Source organism: Moschus berezovskii, chromosome 21, assembly GCF_049115385.1.
Source record: "Moschus berezovskii isolate FMDL1 chromosome 21, NW_MosBer_1.0, whole genome shotgun sequence".
NCBI lineage: Eukaryota > Metazoa > Chordata > Mammalia > Artiodactyla > Moschidae > Moschus > Moschus berezovskii.
Window position 1 is genome coordinate 52,942,703 of NC_142480.1, and position 16,629 is coordinate 52,959,331.

Here is a 16,629-nt window from a genome sequence, read left to right on the forward strand (position 1 = left end):
GAGGCTCAGAGGACAAGATGGCTGAATGGCATCACCCATGCAATGAACATGAACTTGGGAAATCTCCAGGAGATAGTGAGGGACAGGGAGGTGAGGTGTGGCATGCTGCAGTACAGGGAGTAAAAAACAGTTGGACCTGACTTGGCAACTGAACAACAACAACAATATTCCATTGTAAATATGTTCCACATATTCTTTATCCATTTCTCTCTTGATGGACATTTAGGTTGCTTCCATGGCCTGGCTATTGCAGACAGTGCAGCAACTTTTAAAAAGGCTATCATGGCTTACCCTTGTGGTTCTCAAAGTGAGGGTTCCAGACCAGCAACATTCAGTTCAGTTCAGTTCAGTTGCTCAGTCGTGTCCGACTCTCCGCGACCCCATGAATCACAGCACGCCAGGCCTCCCTGTCCATCACCAACTCCCGGAGTTCACTCAAACCCATGTCCACAGAGTCAGTGATGCCATCCAGCCATCTCATTCTCCGTCTTCCCCTTCTCCTCCCGCCCCTAACCTTTCCCAGCATCAGAGTCTTTTCCAGTGAGTCAACTCGTCACATGAGGTGGCCAAAGTATTGCAGTTTCAGCTTTAGCATCAGTCCTTCCAATGAACACCCAGGATTGATCTCCTTTAGAATGGACTGGTTGAATCTCCTTGCAGTCCAAGGGACTCTCAAGAGTCTTCTCCAACACCACAGTTCAAAAGCATCAATTCTTCGGCGATCAGCTTTCTTCACAGTCCAACTCTCACATCCATACATGACCACGGGAATAACCATAGCCTTGACTAGACGGACCTTGGTTGGCAAAGTAATGTCTCTGCTTTTTAATATACTATCAAGGTTGGTCATAACTTTCCTTCCAAGGAGTAAGCGTCTTTTAATTTCATGGCTGCAATCAGCATCTGCAGTGATTTTGGAGCCCAAAAAAATAAAGTCTGACACTGTTTCCACTGTTTCCCCATCTATTTCCCATGAAGTGATGGGACCAGATGCCATGATCTTTGTTTTCTGAATGTTGAGCTTCAAGCCAACCTTTTCACTCTCCTCTTTCACTTTCATCAAGAGGCTTTTGAGTTCTTCTTCACTTTCTGCCGTAAGGGTAGTGTCATCTGCATATCTGAGGTTATTGATATTTCTCCCAGCATTCTTGATTCCAGCTTGTGTTTCTTTCAGCCCAGCGTTCCTCATGATGTACTCTGCATAGAAGTTAAATAAACAAGGTAACAATATACAGCCTTGACATACTCCTTTTCCTATTTGGAACCAGTCTGTTGTTCCATGTACAGTTCTGACTGTTGCTTCCTGACCTGCATACAGGTTTCTCAAGAGGCAGGTCAGGTGGTCTGGTATGCCCATATCTTTCAAAATGTTCCACAGTTTATTGTGATCGACACAGTCAAAGGCTTTGGCATAGTCAATGAAGCAGAAATAGATGTTTTTCTGGAACTCTCTTGCTTTCTCCATGATCCAGCGGATGTTGGCAATTTGATCTCTGGTGCCTCTGCCTTTTCTAAAACCTGCTTGAACATCTGGGAGTTCATGGTTCACATATTGCTGAAGCCTGGCTTGGAGAATTTTGAGCATGACTTTACTAGCGTGTGAGATGAGTGCAATTGTGCGGTACTTTGAGCATTCTTTGGCATTGCCTTTCTTCGGGATTGGAATGAAAACTGTGGCCAGTCCTGTGGCCACTGCTGAGTTTTCCAAATTTGCTGGCATATTAATATCACCTGAATACTTATGAGAAATGCAGAATCTTGTACCTTAGCTCAGATCTAATGATGAGAAACTCTGGGAGTGGAGTCCAGTTATCTGCATATAAATGAGCGCTCTGGGTGATTATGACATATAATTAAGCTTCCAAACAACCAATCATAGCAAAGTTTTAGGTCTCAGAAGCTGTTCTGGCTCCAGAGACTGAGTGGCCCCTTTATCTGATTATCTCATACAAGTTTATTCCATCTGCAACTACCCATTTCTCAAAATTGGTAACAATCTCAAACTATTTCAGGGCATCCTAGCAGGGGTTCTTTTTTAACCTTACATGCAAATTGTTAGCATTCTTTCTCCTTCCTCATGCAAAGCTCCAGCAAGATCCCAGTATGTTACACACAGCCTCACTGCATTATGGACAATGTGAACTTCTGAACATTTAAAGGGTGCTCAGACAATCTGTGCAAGGATGCAGGACCCAAGAAACAAAGAGGTGGGGTTACTGAAAGAGAAACATGGCAAGCAGTGACCTCAGCAGCAAAGTGAAGAACACTATGATGGGCAGGAGCTGTGGGAAGGACTCAGAGACAATTCTTCCTCAGTCACTTTCACGCCTTGTAGACTTGTAATGACACCACAGACTCCAATAAAAATGGTACGGGACAGCGGTTCTCCAAGTGTGATCCCCAGTCCAGAAGCAGCAGCATCACTTAGGAACTTGTTAAAAACACAAATTCTATGCTCCATCGCAGACCTACTGAATCAGAAACTCTGAGGATAAGGACCTTGCCGCCATGTAGCAGCTTTGATCACACTCAACTTGGAGAACCTCTGGTGCACTGGACAGAAGCTTGGACTCTTGAGTGAGACCATCATAAACACACTAACATGCACAAAACAGATATCTAGTGAGAAGTTACTGTATGGCACAGGGAGCTCATCTCAGACTCTGCGATGACCTAGAGGGGTGGGATGGGAAGGGTCGGAGGGAGGCTCAAGAGAGAAGGGGAAACTAACACAACATTGTACAGCAATTATAATCCAATTTAAAAAATCATCAGTTTCAAATCCTTTAGGTAGATAGTGTTAGTCACCCAGTCATGTCCGAGTCTTTACGATCCCATGGACTACAGCCCATCAGACTCCTCTGTCCATGGAATTCTGCAGGCAAGAATACCGGAGTGGGTTAACATTCCTTTATCCGGGGAATCTTCCCGACCCAGGGATCGATCGTGGGTCTCCCGCATTGTAGGCTGATTCTTTACTATCTGAGCCACCAATCCTTTAAAAATATTGAAATCAGAAAGTCTGCATAAGCTGCTATGCCAGTCTTGCGCTATAGTAAGCATTCGACACAAATCTCCTCTGTGCCCCCTGCCCACGCCTCTTCCATCTCTCCCTTCATTTTATTCTTCTTCCCCTTCTTCTCCTGCATTTTCAGTGTTATTACCATCAGCTGCAGCAGCAGTAGCATAATATGCAGTAGTGGCCAGAATGACATCCCCAGATCCAAGGTTTCCAGGTTGGCCATCCTGCAGCTCCTGTGCCTTCTCTGGCAGGAGAGGGGAGAGGATAGATGTGAAGCCCCAACTCCAGCACAGCTGCAACAGCATCTGTGCTCAGAGCCCAGAGCCCAGGTGCTGGGAGGCTCTGCAGGCAAGAGAAACCTGGCCACCAAGTGCAGAGTCTGCCTCCCTCACATCCTGCCTCCAGTCCCAACAGTAATTGGAGGCTGGGAGCTCATTGTAAATATGCTTAATTGAGCAGTTGAGGTCTTTATCGACCTGCTGAGGAACTGCTTCTAGAAGCCTGATCCTAGGCTCACAGCCGCTTTTATGCATGGGCTTCACTTCGCATCTTCTCCACCCTCTCTGTGTCAAAGACCTGTACCTCTGGAATCAACATCCTCTCTCTTTTCTGCTCTTCTGCTTTAAAAAAAAAACAAAGATCTGAGAAACAGTCAAAAGTGCAGAAGGCAGGGGCAGAGGAGCTGGCTGAAGCACACCAGCCAGAGTAGGGGGCTGTGAGAGATCAGCAAAGCAGGGGGCAGTTTCACAAGGGCTGGGAGAAATTCGAGATTTGGGGAACCCAAGCTTACAAAGTATGGTGCAACTTGGAAAAATTCCGAGCATTTCCTCATCCGGAGAGACAGAATGGAAAAGGTAGTTATTTCATGACCGAGAAGCTCTGAAAACTGGAATGATGGAGAGAAACCCAGAGGTGATAGCAGACAGAAAATTAGATATTGGCTTGCAGCACAATATTGTGTTATTGTTTAGAGGGGAAAAAAGCTTTTAAAAAATGGTTAGAGTCTACAGATACCATGGTTGGAAAACGGTGCTCTGGATGACTGCTTCATTACCCCAGATGTACTCAGGTGGAGAGAAACTGGAAGGTGTGCAGACAGAAGCAATGAGACCAATGAAGGGAGCGCAGAGGCTAACATGAAGACATCAAGCATTGTTTGGGCTTCCCTGGTAGCTTAGCTGGTAAAGAATCCACCTGCAACACAGGAGAACCCAGGTTTGATCCCTGGGTTGGGAAGATCCACTGGAGAAGGGATAGGCTACCCACTGCAGTATTTGTGGGGTTCCCTGGTGGCTCAGCTGGTAAAGAATCCGCCTGCAATGCAGGAGGCCCAGGTTCGAATCCCTAGGTTAGGAAGATCCCCTGGAGAAGGGAACAGCTACCCACTCCAGTATTCTGGCCTAGAGCAATTCCATGGACTGTATAGTCCATGGGGTTGCAAAGCGTTTGACACCACTTTCGTTTTCACTTTTCAAGCATTGAGTCGCTAAGTCATGTCAGACTCTTTTGTGATACCATGGACTGTGGCCTGCCAGACTCCTATGCCCATAGAATTTCCCAGGCAAAAATACTGGAGCAGGTTGCCCTTTCCTACTCCAGGGAATCGTCCAGATACAGGGATTGAACCCCATTTCTCCCACATTGGCAGGCAGACTCTTTACCACTGAGTCACCAGGGAAGTCCAAATAAGAAGACAGAAAGGAACACAATGTGTGTGAAACACGGCTGCTTTGGCCCCAACAGGGGGTGGGTGACAGATTACCGGTACCTGGGAGAAACTCACATTATTCATGGAGAACGTATAGGCAGCCTTGCACTATGGTGCCTACGTGTGTGTGTTAGTCACTCAGTCCAGTCTGACTCTTTGCAACCCATGGGATTCTCCAGGCAAGAATACTGGAGTGGGCTGACAGTCCCTTCTCAAGGGGCTCTTCCCTACCTAGGATCAAACCCAGGTCTCCTGCATTTCAGGCAGATAGGTTCTTTACCATCTGAGTCACCAGGGAAGCCCACAATGGTGCTTACATTAGCCCTAATCAAGTGAAATTAAGGAATGTGTTATTTGGTTGAAATCCAGGAAACCCTAGACACATATTCCACTGGGGCACAGATCAGTGACAGCTTTTGTAGGTGTTACTCCCTTTCCTTGGGATGTTCTTCTTCTTAAACTTGGCATGACCGGCTCCCTCAATAATTCAAGTCTCAGCTTAGGTGTCACCCACTCAAAGACCTGACCTCTCTAAGAGAAGACCTTCTCTCTGCCCATGCAGGAGTCACTATGGACCTCTGCCCTTCCTCTATTGATCCCACAGAGCAATATGAAATTATCTTCCAGACTGAATTATTTGCTTCCTTAGTGTCTGACTCTCTGCTGGAACATTTGCCCCTAAAGGTCAGGGATCTTGTCTGTCACATTCACCATGAGGTCCCAATAACTAATCGTTATTCCAATAAACACTCGCCCTCATAAAGCAGTGAAGTCATGGCAAGTACCCTGCTAAACGAGATGTGTCTATGTTAACTCACCCAGGCCACGGAGAAAACCTATATTTTATCACTTTCATCTTTTTTTTTTCAATAGGAAGAAGGTTGAAACCCAGAGACCTTGAGTCACTGCACAGCAGTAGGCGCGAGGTCTGAGATCTGAAGCCAGGTTCTCTAGCTTTAAAATCAGCAGTAATGCATGTACGTGGAATCTAGAAAAATGGTACGGATGAACCTATCTGCAGGGCAGGAATAGAGATGCAGATGTAGAGAATGGACGTGCAGACACGGGATGGGGATGAATCGGGAGATGGGGATTGAAGTATGCGCTGGGCCATGTGTATAAAAGCCCTCTAGATTGCTAGAGGGAACCTGCTGAAGAGCACAGGGAGCTTGGCTCCGTGCTCTCTAAATATCTAGATGGATGGAATGTGGGGATGAGAGGGAGGCTCAGGAGGAAGGGGACATATGTACACATATGGCTGATGCACTGTGTCATGCAGCAGAAACTAACACTGTAAAGCAACTATACCCCAGTAACAAAACAGCAACGTTCTTGATCCTGGCGCCGCTCAGTGTGTGCCCACAGTGAGTGCATGCTCAGTCACTTCTGTCGTGTCCAATTCTGTGTGATCCTATGGACTGTAGCCTGCCGGGCTCCTCTGTCCATGGGATTCTCCAGGAAAGAATACTGGAGTGGGTTGCCAGGCCCTCTTCCAGGGGATCTTCCCGACCCAGGTGCAACCAGCTAATATGTATTAAATACGGGAGTCAATCAATACATGAGTGAGTGAAGGAATGAGGATTTGAGTACAGAACATCTGCCCAGAGCAAGAAGCAAGAAACGTATTGAGATTTTCCAGCTCTGTGGAGGGTAAGTCCTAAATGACTTCCTTCAGATGCCATCCAACTACAGAGGCAGTCCCTGTGCAGATTACCTGTATGGTGCTGTAAAGGATCTCCATGCCCTGAGCTGCCAGGAAGGCCTCCCTGCCCGACCGGAGCTTGGCAATATGCTTGAGGCAGAGCAGAAGTGCCCGGCGGATCAGAACGAAGGAATTGGCTGTGTCGTGGCTGTGCCAATCCTGATTCAGCCTGATCAAAATGGGGACGTAGCTTCTGTTCACTGCCCTGCGGCTGTTAGACTCTGAAACCAACGGGAAAAGGCAACATCAATCAAACGCTCTCCTGGCCACACCCCCCTGAGGATGTCCCAGTGCACGTGCGTGCTAAATCCTCTTAGCCGTGTCAGACTCTTTGCAACCCTGTGGACTATATGAAGCCCACCAGGCTCCTCTGTCCATGGGATTCTACAGGCAACAATGCTGGAGTGGGTTGCCATATCCTCCTCTAAGGGATCTTCCCCTCTCACAAGATACTAATTAATCATAAAGGGAATGATACTAACTTTCCAATGGAGAAAATGATATCCAGTGGCAGATATCAGCTTAATCAAGTGACCAGAGTCAACAACATAAGACAAGATGCCCTGAGAAAGACATCACTTGCGCATAACCTGAACATAACCACGAGGAAAATCAGCAAACCCAAAATGAGGGATATGCTGTAAATGTCTGATCTACACTTTTCAGAAATGTCAAAGTAGTAAAAGGCAAAAAAAAAAAAAAAAGACCAAGGAATTCAGCTAACAAAGACCAAAAGGACACGACACAGGGATACATGTATACATGTAGCAGAATAAAACTCAGTATTAAAACTACTAAGATCACGGCATCTGGTCCCATTACTTCGTGGCAAATAGATGGGGAAACAATGGAAACAGTGAGAGACTTTATTTTCTTGGGCTCCAAAATCACTGCAGATGGTGACTGCAGCCATAAAATTAAAAGACGCTTGATCCTTGGAAGAAAAGCTATGACCAACCTAGACAGCATATTTAAAAGCAGAGATATTACTTTGCCAACAAAGGTCCATCTACTCAAAGCTATGATTTTCCAGTATTCATGTATGGATGTGAGAATTGGATCATAAAGAAGGTTGATATTGAAGAATTGATGCTTTTGAACTGTGGTGTTGAAGAAAACTCTTGAGAGTCCCTTGGACTGCAAGGAGATCAAACCAGTCAATCCTAAAGGAAATCAACCCTGAATATTCATTGGAAGGACTTAAGCTGAAGCTGAAGCTTCAATACTTTCACCACCTGATGCGAAGTGCCAACTCTTTGGAAAAGACCCTGAGGCTAGGGGAGGACTGAAGGCAGAAGAAGAAGGGGACGGCAGAGGATGAGATGGTTGGATGGCATCACGGACTCAATGGACATGAGTTTGAGCAAGCTCCGGGAAATGGTGAAGGACAGGGAAGCCTGGCATGCTGCAGTCCATGGGTTCGCAGAGTCGGATGGGACTGAGCAACTGAATGACAATAGCAGATTCACATTGCTGAACAGCAGAAACTCACACAATATAACAAAATAGCAAAGCAACTGTACTTCAGTATTTTTTTAAGATATAGCATGTGATTCAATATATAATTATAATTTAGGCCGTGGACCAAAAATATTTTTTTTTCTTTTCCTACATAAGGCATTAATGAAGCAGTTGATAAAATCTTAAGGTGTTTAGATGAACCCATAGTGTTGCTTTCCTGCTGGCTCAATGGTAAAGAATCTGTCTGCAATGCAGGAGACCTGGGTTTGATTCTGGGTCAGAAAGATCCCCTGGAGAAGGGAATGGCTACCCACTCCAGTATTCCTCCCTGGAGAATCTCATGGACAGAAAAGCCTGTTGGGAGTCCATGGGATCACAAAGCCTGAGTGACTAGCACCCTTGCTTACACACTGTTTCTTTCCAGGTGGTTCTGTGGTAATGAATTCACCTGCAGTGCAGGAGACCTGAGTTTGATCTCTGGTCGGGAAGATCCCCTAGAGAAGGATCCCTGGGGAAGGAGAAAGCAATATTCTTGATGGGAAAATCCCATGGACAGAGGAGGTTGGTTGGCTATAGTCCATGGGATTGCAAAGAGTGGAGCACAACTGAGTGACTGAGCCTGTACCCACACATAGTATTATGTAAATGTATATTGTTGGATTTTGATAAACTATGCTTAGGTGAGTGCATATTCTTGTTTTTAGGAAATCCACAATTGTGAATGTCTATAACTTATTCTCAAATAGCTCAGAAAAAGGATGTTTGAGTGTGGAGGAGAGAGAAGAAAGGAGACAGAGAGATTCACCAGATTTCCATTCTTTTTCAATCTCAGTGGATTTGGGATATGGTCATTTGAGCAAACGATAAGGCTCAATCCAAATGGAAAGGAAAGGACTCTGAGTGAGAGACATAATGTCGGGAAGGCTGTCGTGTGCAACAGATGTGTTGTGTGTTTTCCCGAAAGAGACTGGAAGCCAGTTTATATATCATCAAGGGGCTGGCTCCACCTGGGAAAGGAATTCCTTAGAGTCAAGCCAGCCAACAAGAGACTGGACTCCTATGTGTTGATGAGCAGCCTGGCACCAAAAATACCCAGACAGAGGCTGGAAGGCCCCCAGCAGGGATGTGAGGATAGGGTGCCCTTACATCCTCAGGGAGCTGGAATAGTAAGATCTTATAGTGCCTTTCCCCTCTTCCATACCACAACTGCAGTTTAAGTTTTTACACTGGAGTCTAGAAAATTACCAATGTTACCAATGTTGTGACAGTTTTAGGTACATAGCCAAAGGACTCAGCCTCACATATACATGTATCCATTGTCCCCCAAACTCCCCGCCCATCCAGGCTGCCACACAACATTGAGCAGAATTCCCTGTGCTGTACAGTATTGCTGAATAATGGAGTTATTCAGAGTTCACACTTGCTATATTTAAAACAGATATATAGCAAGTGTGTACATGTTGTTAATTGAATGACTCTGTCTGAGACCTCCCATAAGACCCCTCTGGTTGACTTATGGTTTCTTCATTTTCCCAAGATACAGTCTTTATTTTATATATGTATATTATTTATTTATTTGGCTTCCCAGGTGGCACTAGTGGTAAAGAACCTGCCTGCCAATACAGGAGATGGAAGAGACACAGGTTCGATCCCTGGATTGGGAAGATCCCCTGGAGAAGGGCATGGAAACCCACTCCAATTCTCTTGCCTGGAGAATTCCAGAGGTGCCTGGTAGGCTGCAGTCCATGGGGTCTCAAAGAGTTGGACACAACTGAAGCGACTTAGCAGCAGCAGCAGCAAAGAGTAAGCTACAACTGAAGTGACTTCAGTCCAGTTCAGTTCAGTCGCTCAGTCGTGTCCGACTCTTTGCGACCCCATGAATCACAGCACGCCAGGCCTCCCTGTCCATCACCAACTCCCGGAGTTCACTCAAACTCACGTCCATCGAGTTGGTGATGTCACGTGACTTAGCATTTATTTATTTATTTGGTGAAGTAAGGTCTTAGTAGTGGCACTTCGGATCAATTGTTGCAGCAGAAAGGCTCAGTAGTTGAGGCTTAGTTGCCCTGTAGCATGTGGGATCTTAGTTCCTCAACCAGGGACTGAACCCATGTCCCATGCATTGCAAGGCAGATTCTTAATCACTGAACCACCAGGGAAGTCTCCTCAAGATACAGGTAAAATTCTCTTTGAAGAAACACAGGGGGAAGAAAGGTCTAGGATACTTCTCTCAACAGCACACATACTCCAGTTTTCATGTTAAACTCCTCACCCTCCAGGGCTGGCAGACAACCAACTACTTGTGGATTAGTTCAGACCTACCTAGTAGATGGGTAGATCCTCTCTGGACTGTGGGTCTCTCTGCCCTTGTCAACTAGGTGCCCTGTAGAACTCAAACCAGCTGACTCTCAGGCAGCTGGCCCATATCGTGCGGCTCTGCACTTTCACACTACATTTCTGCATGATCCATACCGTCCACACTGGTTTATAGACAATCTATGCTTTTGGCTGAGTGTGAGAGGGAGAGATCCCTTGTGCTGTAATTAGATAAGCAAAGTTTCAGTCCCGAGTCAGATTTTTCCCTAAGACCATGTAAATGCCCATGAGTAAAAAAAATGACATGGAAATTGTGTTTTATTCCAAAAGGGTTTTCTAATAATGGTAATAGAATTCTCCTTTTATCCTGCTTGTTTGTCAAATTCTAAACTGTCAGGCTTGACTGAGCCCCACTGAGATTTTTTGACCTATTTGTGCAGTTGCTTTCTTTTTTCTTCACTTTTCACAACATTTCATTTAGCCATGACCCTGAACTGAGAGCAATGAGCTTTATTCACTCTGTGATATATTTGTGGTGGATGGTTTAAATCACCTTCATTACCTCCTTTAATGAATTATTCTTTTGTATCAAAAATATTTCTCTTCTCGGCTGGTCATGGCCACAGAGCACTGGAGTTCTTTGCTGCCTAAATGAGGTTCCAGCCTAGCCAATATCTGATGTTTAAAAGAAAATTGAGGATTAAGTAGGAGGCATTAAAGGAAAGTATCGCCTGCTAAAAAGACGACAGAATGGCAAAAATCAGTGCACAGAGGCCCCGCGGGCAGTGGGCGGTTAAGCATCTTTGTCTTTCATCTATTTGAAAAGTATGAGACGAACAATGTGTCACCCTCGTGACCTTCATCTCCAGTTTTGTGGGGAGGGGCAGGGAGATGTGGGGGGAAAAAATCTTTAATTGTCGGCAAGAAAAATCCCTTATCAAATCCCGATGATTTTATTCATGGCTTCCTGCTAATCTTCAGCAAGCCGTCATGTTTACTAACATCAAAAACAGCTACACCTCTTCCCCACCCCACCCCCAAATCAGTCAGTCTTTCTCTGGGGATGGCTCGGGAGCTTTGCAAAAGTCAATATGCATCTAAACCCCGACAAGAGGAGAGTCATCAAGCTGAACCAATGCAGAGAGGACCCAAAGAATGAAATGAGGGTGGCTGGGATCAGCAGTTTCCAGGAGTTCCAGAAGGTTTGGGGGGACGACAGTGCTTCTCCTGTGGAGGGCAGATAGCAAGGAGAAGATGAAGGCTTTCATATGCTGTTTTGGGAGAGCTCAGGGTTTGGGGGCGGGCAGGTGAGGACCCCCAACCCCCTTTAAGACTGACAAGTTACACTTTAGAGTGTTTATATAAATGGCTTCCTCCTAAGATTTTCTTGAAAGTTCCTGTTCTGTATTTTTTTTTTTTAAATTTCTGAAATGGATTGGTTTATCTTAAACTAATTGGAGGATGGGGCGGGGTGGAATGGGCAGAGAGGAATTCTGAGAACCTTTAATTTAACAGCTCATCCTCAACTCCTAGGGCATCCCTCGGGGCTCAGAGGTAAAGAATCTGCCTGCCAATACAGGAGATGTGGGTTCAGCCCCCTGAGTCAGGAAGATCCCCTGGAGGAGGGAATGGCAGCCCACTCCAGTATTCTTGCCTGGAGAATCCCCAGACAAGACCGAGGAGCCTGGCAGACTACAGTCCATGGCATCACAAAGAGTCAGACAGAGCTGAGAGACAGAGTACCCCAACTCCTACTGCATCCAAAGGTGTTACGTCCCATCTCCATCAGCCACTCCTTGGTGGCCTCCTGCTGACAGTCTTCTCTGGCCAGTTTTCCTGTGCAAGCCCACATCCTGGTCCCCACCTCCAGTTAACTCTCTTAAGATTTTTACTATTTCTACCTACCTCTCCAGGTTTTATCCTCCTGAAGTCTTAATTGTAGCTAATTCTCAGTCTGAAATGTCTCACAATCTTATTTTTGCTCCTCATTTCTTCACAGACATTCAAATGTTTTCTTTAGTACAGACCCCAGTAGTGCAGCAGATTTTTATACTCAGGAAAAAAACAAACAAAAAAGGAAGGGAATATGCCAAGATATCCACAGTATGAGGGAGGAAGATACTGATGATTCAATTTGTTGTGGATTTTTTAGCCTCAATTTACACTTCTCTGTAGTATTTATTCTCCACGTCATCTACAATGAACCTTACCAAGAGGAAAAAGATAGGTTACTCCTTGACAGGAAGTCCATATGTCGTAAATGTTTGTGGGCAGGACAGGCAGTCCCCGGGTTGCCATAGCGACCAATGCACCTTTTTGGTCTTACCCCATCCGTTTCAAGAGTGAATGATCTACCTTACCGCTGAAGGTATTTTAAATCATGATCATCTCTATAAAGATGTTTGTCTTTTAACAAGAAAGCTCAGAAACCTTTAAGACTCAAAACCTGGATTTCTCATGGGGAATTTCTGTGCCAGGACAGGCTGGTAGAGAAGTAAGTGCCTGATGAGCCAGATTATTATACCTGCAAGCAGCCCAGCGCTCTGCTACTGTTATTTGGCAAAACCAAAGGAGATTTCCATGGATGCTCTTTGTTCACCATATCTGAGAATTTTATCACCCCTTTAGGGAAAAGTGATGATTCGAAGTGGAGGCAAGGTGGGAACCTGCGGTAGAGGAATGAGCTGCACACTTTCACAGCCACAGCTCTAGGAACGAGACACACGAATTAGTACAGAACTCCAAACTCACCTTAATCATCACTGAATACTCCTCACTGCCTTGCTGGGCAGACCCTTCAGCTTTCTTTATGGATTCCATGCACAAGGCCATGACCTCCACTGCTTTCTAACTTTGGGACCCTGAGCATGTTACTTGACAGCTCTCATCACTAAGACTTAAAAAAAGAAAGAAACAAACAAACCTAATAACAATCTCTTCCTTGAGAACTGCTGAGAAAACTAAATGAGGTCATATGTATAAAGTAGATAGCTCAATGCCTGGAACGTAACAAGCACTCAGTGTGCTAAATGGCTTCAGTCATGTCTGATTCTTTGCAACCCTGTGGACTCTAGCCCGCCAGGCTCCTCTGTCCATGGGATTCTCCAGGCAAGAATACTGGAGTGGGTTGCCATGCCCTCCTCCAGGGGATCTTCCTGACCCAGGAAGATCCAGGTCTCCTGCTTTGCAGATGGGTTCTTTACCATCTGAGCCCACCAGGGAAGCCCATAATCATGATAAGCATTATCTATTTAAAAGTCCAATACTTTGCTCCACCTGAGGTGAAGAGCCAACTCATTGAAAAAGATCCCAATGCTGGGAAAGAGTGAAGGCAGGAGGAGAAGGGGACGATAGAGGATGAGATGGTTGGATGGCATCACAAACTCAAAAGACATAAGTTTGAGCAAGCTCTGAGAGATGGTGAAGGGCAGGGAAGCCTGGTGTGCTGCAGTCCGTGGGGTCACAAAGAGTCGGACACGACTGAGCAACCGAACTACAACAACAATTTACTATTTCAACTGGCCCTCTGTAATTTCAGACAGCAAACTGCCAAATGCTCAGGACCTGAACACATTCCTTTGGACAGACTCATGCAAGAATAGGAGCACCAAGGTCACATAGCTGCTGATCTGCATTTTGACTTTAACATGTACCAGCTGTGTGACCTTGGGTAAGTTACTAAGCCACTCTGGACTACATTTCCACTATCTGCAAATATTAAAGCAAGATAAAAAGGAAACAATGACAGCAGCAACCTAACAAGTCCATTATAAAGAATGAATACATACAGCAGCCCCTGGATCCAAGTGTGTGCTCAATAAAAGCTCAAGAGGATGTGCTCAAACACAAACCCTTTCCCCATATGGATTCCATTCAAACTTCATATACATTTCACCAGTGAGAATAGCCCAAGCAAAAGTTTCAGAAGAAGTAAAATTGATAGCCAGAGTCCTTCAAGCCCCATGTCATGTAATTGACTTCTCACCCCAAATGGCCATCCCTTTTACATAGCTGCCTTCGACACCCCCAAAAGATATGCTGAGGATCATTATCCCAGGACCCCTTACAGACACTGTCCATAACGTAGACCTTAAGGAACTATAAAAAGTTCCCTCTCTGGCAAAATTTACCCCAGCTGGGTAAAGCTTCTAAACCTTTTTTAGAAGACTGGTTAGTGCTGTGAGATCTTCTTGATTGATAATGGTTAATTGTTTAATAACTCATCCTTGCTTTTGATATGCACATATATGAGTAAGAATATATACCAGGATTCCAGGCCCCCATCATTCTTGAGAACAGAAATCATTTTCAACCATACAGCATAGTAGGACATCACGCTTGCAAGAAATTCTTGCCCAGGAAGACTAAATAGCTTTATTAAACAGCCTGATTTCCTTTTGTTTCAGGAACTTTCATGAAAATTAATTCATATGAACTATTGGCAGTTCAGCTAGGCCTTTTCAGGACAGTGGGCCTCTTCTCAGAAGAGAAGACCACTCGCTGGGCTCATCAAACAAAGCTTCCTCCCCAAGGTTTGCTTCCAAACCCTCTCGTCCCTGGATCCCCCAGACCTGAGCAATTACATCACAAACACTGCCTGACCTTCATCAAGACCCCAATTGGAAAGATCTAGTTGGAGCCACAGAACTCACACTGTGTAATATCTCACCCTAGATCTCCCCCATTCGAGATATTACTACAACCCAAGATAATGGTGACCTTAACTGCAGCCAACAGATGCTTTTAGCAGTCTTTTCATGGAGTCAATTTAGAAGAGGTTTCTGGACAAAGCAGGCTTTTACCAAGACTTCTAAGTCCTGTACATGAACAAAAGCTGCCTCTTTGCCACTTTAACACCAGTTAAAACTACTATTTATTTACTGAATGTGTCCTGTGTGCTCAGCATTGGGCCAATTAGCTCACATGATCATCTCATCTGTCTCATGGAAATGCTTGAAGATAAGCATTATTTGCCTCCTCTAACAAATGAAGACACAGAGGCTGAGAGAAGTTAAATAACTTATTTAAGTCCTGAGAGCTTGTAAATGGCATATGGAGAATTCAAATGGAATCCCCCATCTGCCTCCAAAGCTGACAACCCACATTGTTATCCCCAAAGCTCTGATGCTGGTTTGCAGAGATTACACTGTTTTGCATTCAGATAAAGACCCTTCATGGTTACCAGGAGAAGCAACTTCCTGCAGAAGGTTTCTGAAAGGCCAAAGGAGATAAAGTCAGCAGAACACCTGAGGTGCTTGAGGGGCGTGGCTATCCTCCAAATCTAACCTGGCTCAGCCCCTCCACCCAATCACCCTCCAGCATCTTCTCTGCTACCTCCCAGGCCCCTAAATTGTGATGAGAGTTGATTTTTTTCCCCCCCAAACTGGAGTATAATTGCTTCGGGCTTCCCAGGCAGCGCAAGTGGTAAAGAACCTGCCTGCCAATGCAGAAGACATTAGAGATGAGGGTTCCATCCCTGGGTTGGGAAGATCCCCTGAAGGAGGGCATGGCAACCCACTTTAGTATTCTTGCCTGGAGAATCCCATGGACAGAGGAGCTTGTCAGGCTACAGTTCATAGGGTCACAAAGAGTCAGACACATCTGCAGCAACTTAGCACACACACACATAATTGCTTACAACGTTGTGTTAATTTATGCTGTACAACAACGTGAATCAGCTACAGGTGTAATATGTCCCTCCCTTTTGAACCTCCCTCCTACGCCTCCATCCCAACCCTCTACGGTCATCACGGAGCATCAAGCTGAGCTCCCTGTGCTATAAGCAGCTTCCCACTAGCCATCTGTTTTAATCATGGGAATATATAGATGTCAGCGCTACTCTCTCAGTTCATCCCACTCTCTCCCCCCACTACCCGTGCCCCGTGTCCACATGTCTATTCTCTACGTCTGCATCTTTATTCCTGCCCTGGAAAAAGGCTCATCAGTACCATTTTTCTAGATTCCGTATGTATATGTTAGTATATGATGTTAGTTTCTCACTCTCTGACCTACTTCAGAGAGCTGATTCTTTATAGGAAAGTCAAGAATGTTTGTGCACTTAATGTGCTAAGTCGCTTCAGTCGTGTCCATCTCTATGTGACCCTATGGACTGTAGCCCCCCAGGCTCCTCTGTCCTTGGAATTCTCCAGGCAAGAGTTCTGCAGCATGTTGTCATTGCCTTCCTCCAGGGGATCTTCCTGACCAAGGTATGGAACCTGGGTCTCCAGCATTGCAGGCAGATTCTGTACCACGTGAGCCACCAGGGAAGCCCAAGAAGGTTTAAGGAGCCAAATAAACAGCTGATGGCTCTTGGGGTCACTGCAGGGGATGTTCAAGAGCCCTCCTGACACCTAGCAGTGATGCCCTGAGGCCAGCCCCTACGTCAGGCTTAGGAGGTGAGTGTAGGGCTTCTGAGGAGAG

The 16,629-nt window shown here is 45.5% G+C and overlaps 1 protein-coding gene across 2 annotated transcripts in view; it reads right to left on the bottom strand.

Annotated features, from left to right (window-relative positions):
- The window catches only part of AGBL1 (AGBL carboxypeptidase 1), a 943,700-nt gene that overhangs the window by 775,536 nt on the left and 151,535 nt on the right, over positions 1 to 16,629 (bottom strand). For both annotated transcript variants that reach the window (XM_088829673.1, XM_055417758.2), the window contains exon 7: positions 6,445 to 6,653. In XM_088829673.1, the coding sequence (XP_088685799.1) occupies positions 6,445 to 6,653 (209 nt within the window). The remainder of the gene's footprint in view (positions 1 to 6,444; positions 6,654 to 16,629) is intronic.